The 5,042-nt window shown below is 34.8% G+C and overlaps 1 protein-coding gene across 4 annotated transcripts; it reads left to right on the forward strand.

The window, feature by feature from the left end:
- Positions 1-687: 687 nt before the first annotated feature.
- Positions 688-4,723, forward strand: LOC104226529 (protein BCCIP homolog). 4 transcript variants are annotated; one of them, XM_009778538.2, is made up of 9 exons: positions 688-1,093; positions 1,679-1,884; positions 2,024-2,097; positions 2,184-2,408; positions 2,649-2,858; positions 3,002-3,067; positions 3,157-3,240; positions 3,323-3,379; positions 4,280-4,723. In XM_009778538.2, exons 2-9 carry the CDS (start codon positions 1,725-1,727, stop codon positions 4,376-4,378), a joined length of 975 nt encoding a protein of 324 aa, XP_009776840.1. In that variant the 5' UTR covers positions 688-1,093; positions 1,679-1,724; the 3' UTR covers positions 4,379-4,723. The 4 variants fall into 4 exon arrangements, with proteins under 4 accessions (XP_009776840.1, XP_009776841.1, XP_009776842.1 ...); XM_009778539.2 differs by having other exon boundaries at positions 729-1,093; positions 1,665-1,884; XM_009778540.2 differs by having other exon boundaries at positions 966-1,093; positions 1,685-1,884.
- The last annotated feature ends 319 nt before the right edge of the window (positions 4,724-5,042 follow it).

Below are 5,042 nucleotides of genomic sequence, written 5' to 3' on the forward strand. Positions count from 1 at the left end.
TAAAAACTTCAGTACTATATAAGCTGGAATTTTTTTGTCCTGGATTCATTAGTTTTGTCATAAAGCTTTTTCAAAAACTTCAGCAGAAGATGCTGAAGTTATTTAGTTCATTTGTAAAAACTTCAGCACTATATAAGCTGAAGTTTTTGAAAAAGCTTTCTAACATACTAGATAAATAATCACCTTATTCTTTCATAGTGTATAACTACTATAAAATAATCAGATTGTCAACAGTATCTAAATCATAAAATTTGGAAACAATAAACGTGAAAAGAACAGAATTACGTGAAAATATTCACAAATTATTATCTACTAATTTACGTAATTATTTATAATTTGTTTTTAAATAATCTGATAAACATACTTATGGCAATCATCCCATGGACTGAAGTTTCATAGCATCACCAACAGCCGCAGAAGAAAGAAGAAGAAAACGAAGGAGGAGGAGAAAGAGAGCTGAAATTGTTAAAAAATAAGTATAATTTAAAACTTTTAAAAAAAATTGGTATAAATTAAATGGGGCCGACCAAATAAAGCGCCCGTACAATTTTTACCACCCAATTCCCCACACACGACCCAAGCCCACTTCCCTGACCAAGCCTATTTTCGTGCCCCCTTACCCCCATCTCAAAAAAAAGACCTAATTAAACTAGGAGAACAAAATCAGATCCCTAGCTGCCCCCCCCCCCCTCTCTTCTTCCTCACCTCTCTCTCTCTGAACATAGATCAGAGACTACTCCTCTAAAAAAACAAGCCAGCCGCCACCCCCTCTTAATCTTCTCCAGACGGACTCTCACTGAACAGAAACTAGCCATCTCCTTCTTCTCAAAGAGGTCTATCTCGTTCACTCAAGGGAAGATCCGGATTTTTGCCTGATTTTGTTGTTTCCGTTGACTTTACAATTTTCCGGCGACCTTTTCATGAGGCAAATCGATACAGAGAATTTCTGGCCGGAAATTTGATTTTCCGGCGACCTCTGCTGTTGCTCTTCTCTGCTATTGCTGTTATCGGCGCTTTGTCGGATTTCGGTTTCCTCTACATTTTGTACGTTGCTGAAGGTTTTGAATCAATTTTGAAAAGGAAATTCTCAAAGGTGCACTTCAATTCCATTATGTGTATTTAATCTACTGAATATCTCATGCTTATATTCATGCTTTGTTGTTTGATTGTTTGTCTAGTTAATGAATAACTTTGCTTGTTTAAACTTTCAAATGCATGTTTGGATGGGTTTACGGGATGCTCATGGAATTTTGCTTCAACTACTAATGTTAATTTTTTATTGACTTTAATTACGGATAATGGGCTGTTTGCTTACTTTAGTAATTTGAGTTGACCAACAATTTGATAATCAATTAATTTAGCATTAATAGCCTTTTGGGAGATAGTTAGATTATAAATTGGGTCATTAGAGTTAATAACCAATGAATGGGTCATCTTACTGTTTGCTTGGTTTTCATTTAATACCTGTTGAGCATCTCTTATTGATTTCTTGTTTAATTAGAAAACTTATGAATTCACATGTTAAAAATATTGATTTAAGTTTAGTATATAATCTGTTGAGTTAGGTTTAGTTATACTTAAGGGAGAAAAGATTTGGCAGATGAGTTTTGAAATTAAAAAGACAAAGTGGATTTGAAATTTTTCATTTTTTGGACTTGACTAAGCTGAACCATGTCAGGCCCAGTCCAATAAGAGTTACTGTTCAGGTTCACATATTTGGTATAATGCCCCGGAAGCCGGCAAGACATTGCAGATCAGCACGATGTCTACCTCTTAGTTTCTCCCCATTTGCTCGCTCAGTGGCGCAGATTGCTTCAAATAACAAGGTTACACACAAGGTTCCCAACTCCAGATTTCCAGAAAGTAATCTACCTAGCTCTTCAGGTGAAGTGTATTTAATTAAATTCTTGTATATATTGTGTAGTTTCTATCTCATGAATTTTTTTTGAGCAGTGGTCCATTTCATTTTCTAGTTTGATGGTTATATTTCTTGCTTGTTCTGAAGCCGAGTGTTTCCTTCTAGGTAAAAGAATGGAAAAACGCCGACTTGTAGACAAGAGTGAAAATTCTGGTTCTTCGGATTATGAAGAGTCTGATGTAAGACATCCCATTACTCATTGCTGTTAAGTGATTATTAGTATGTGATGTTAGTACATTAACAGCTTCTCCTTCGATTTTGATAGGGCACTGTTCAAGCAGATTTTGAGTTCTTTGATCCAAAACCTAGTGATTTCCATGGAGTGAAAATCCTGCTGCAGACCTACCTTGATAATAAGCAATGGGATTTGAGTAGTTTTGTGGATGTAATACTCGGTCAACCCACAGTTGGAACTGTTGTTAAAATAGAGAATGATGAAGATGATGGTATTTACTCCATCGTCACGGCTCTTAACTTGGGGAGGTATAAGGTAAGAAACTGGCACTTAAAATGATCTACATCCATGCTACACTATAAAATTTGTCAGCATGTCCACCCGGCCTGTGATGTCAAATTTGGCATCTAAGTTTGTAGGAACTCCCAAGTTCCCTTTTTGTTTACCAGTGCTAAATGCTCATATCTCAGTACGGGATTTCTTAATGCTGTTAGTATTTTACTCCTTGAGTTCTTGCATATTTACTGTTTATCTGGCTATGATTGTCTAAAATAGGATCTAGAGTGCATAGCGGACCTGAAAAAGTTCCTGCTCAATGCATGCCACCAGAAGGATGTTTACTCTAAATTGAGCTTATTTCTCGGAGACCAAGCCAAGGATGTTGGTCTATTGGTCTCTCAGCGTGTTGTGAATCTTCCTCCCCAGCTTTTGCCACACCTTTATGATGCACTTTTTGATGAAGTCTCTTGGGCTACAGAAGATGAGGTTAGATGAGAGAATATTAGATGGATGAGCTTGAATTAATTTCACATGCTCATATTGTTTTGACTTTTGCGTCTGTTGCTTCTCCTCTCGTGAATGTAGCTTTACCTTGTAGTGAAACTTTGTCATTCTTATGTCTTTTTAAGCCTACAGAGGAGCTCCGGAATTCTTTCTGCTTCAAGTTTTACCTGGTAATCAGTAAAATTTACAAGGTAATGATCACCTTTTTGGTATTTGAGTATGGTTATATTACATTCTAGTAGACTTTGAACTGTCTGCTGCTTTATGGATTTTCTTATAGCATAAGAATGCGGTCAAGCAAAATGGGCCAAGTGGCGATCAAACTGTTGTATACATTAAGGCAGAAGACGAAATCTTTCTCGAGGTACCAGCTTTTTCTTTTAAATATATTTCTTTTTGCCTTTTTGCTGCAACATCTCTGACTCTTCCTTTAAATGCTTCATCAGTTAAGCTCTTGGTCCTTAAGTTTTCCTTTGCATACACAGCTGGTTAGGACTGACGAGGCAAGTGTTTTTCTCATAATATCAAAGCTTTTATGTATTTTATAATGGCAGTTTATATTTATAGTCTATATGTGTTGATATCCTGCAACTCCGTAAACTCTCTATAGTGGAGAAAATACAAAAGTATATACTCCAATGCAATATTTTACTCATATATGTTCTAGTATCATTCAATTGGGATAGAGGCTAGATAAATTGAAGGTTCTGCTGCATCTCTGTATTACTCTCTTTCTGAGAATGATAGTTTGCCCTTTGTAGTAATAATTCTTTTCAGTGCTCAAAAACCATTGCCTTGAACTGTGAAAATTTAATTGTTAACTATTTATTGGAAACCCATGCGAGCCGTGCTTGGCTTTTTTTCACTAAAATAAACTTTTGTGGAGCATCATGTTTTTAGAAAGCTAACCTTTTATGAAAGGGTACAGAATTCTTATGGACTAGACAGGAAAGGTGGACATTCATTTGAATCAAAGGTAGTCTGGTCATACCTTTCTGTAACAACATGCTATATAATAGCCTTTACTATAAAAGCCAATTTTTTTTATGGAACCAATTTTCATACTATGTTATAATATATGTTCTCTATAAATAGCACTTCGCTATAACAACAAAAAAATTCCGGAACAAATGGGGCTGTTATAGAGATGTTTGACTTGACTGTGTAACTTTTTGTCGTATTTGTGTTGTGACCCCTAGTTTTTCAGGATTGGGGCGATTTCTCTTAAAAAGACAAAATGCTCTTTCCTTTCTTCCATCCGTGGAGGAGTTGATATTCCAAATTTAATGTTGTCGTTCTTCAGTCTGTATAATGTTACTGTTCGTGCGATTACGTTCCTATTGTTATTTCCTATCAGATAACTTTGCGTGAATGAAACACTTATTCCTCTCCTGACATTGCAGCTAAAAGATTATCGGCTTACTGGCTTGGTAATGGCAATAGATGCGACCAAAATCCCTACCTTTCGCCAAAAATTGCACTCTTTAATAGACGAGGCATGATTTGATGAGACATTAGTCCTAATCAGTTCAATTAGACAGATCTTGGAAGTTGTATAGGTTACTACTCCATACCCCTGGCTGGACATGAAGCAGTAATCTGTTTTTGGCAGATAGAGAAAGTATGTGGCGTTATATACTTGATCTCAACTTGTTTGAGATTGAAGCCGCGGAATTGTAATTTCGATCTTCTGCTTGTTTTTAAAGCGACAGCTTAATTCTTTTTGAAATATCTGAAACGAGAAAATGAAGATGCTGTGTAGTATTTGATAAACTTTTTAAATTTGATTTTATTGGATCAGTGAATCATTAAAATCTAGTAGCGTTATATCTTTCTATATTTTGAAATAGTTTTTGATCAGTAATTTTTTAAAATTTAAACACAGCATATCATTATTTAGGTTTCATAATGATTTTTATGTTTAATTATTAAAATTTAGTTAATGTCGAAAGCATATGGAAGAAAGATTATTGTAATATTAAAGACATGATCATGTGTTATGAAGAACTCCTATTTTAGTAGATGATATGTTTGTCAATTTATTTGATTGTCACAAAAAAGTATATTGACTTATTAAAAATTTATTTATAAATTAACAAACTGAAATTAATTTGGTATTTTATGTTACAAAGGAAACATAAAAAAGAATAAAGTCATCATGGAGCA

This window comes from Nicotiana sylvestris, chromosome 4 (genome assembly GCF_000393655.2).
Source record: "Nicotiana sylvestris chromosome 4, ASM39365v2, whole genome shotgun sequence".
NCBI classification, from domain to species: Eukaryota; Viridiplantae; Streptophyta; class Magnoliopsida; order Solanales; family Solanaceae; genus Nicotiana; species Nicotiana sylvestris.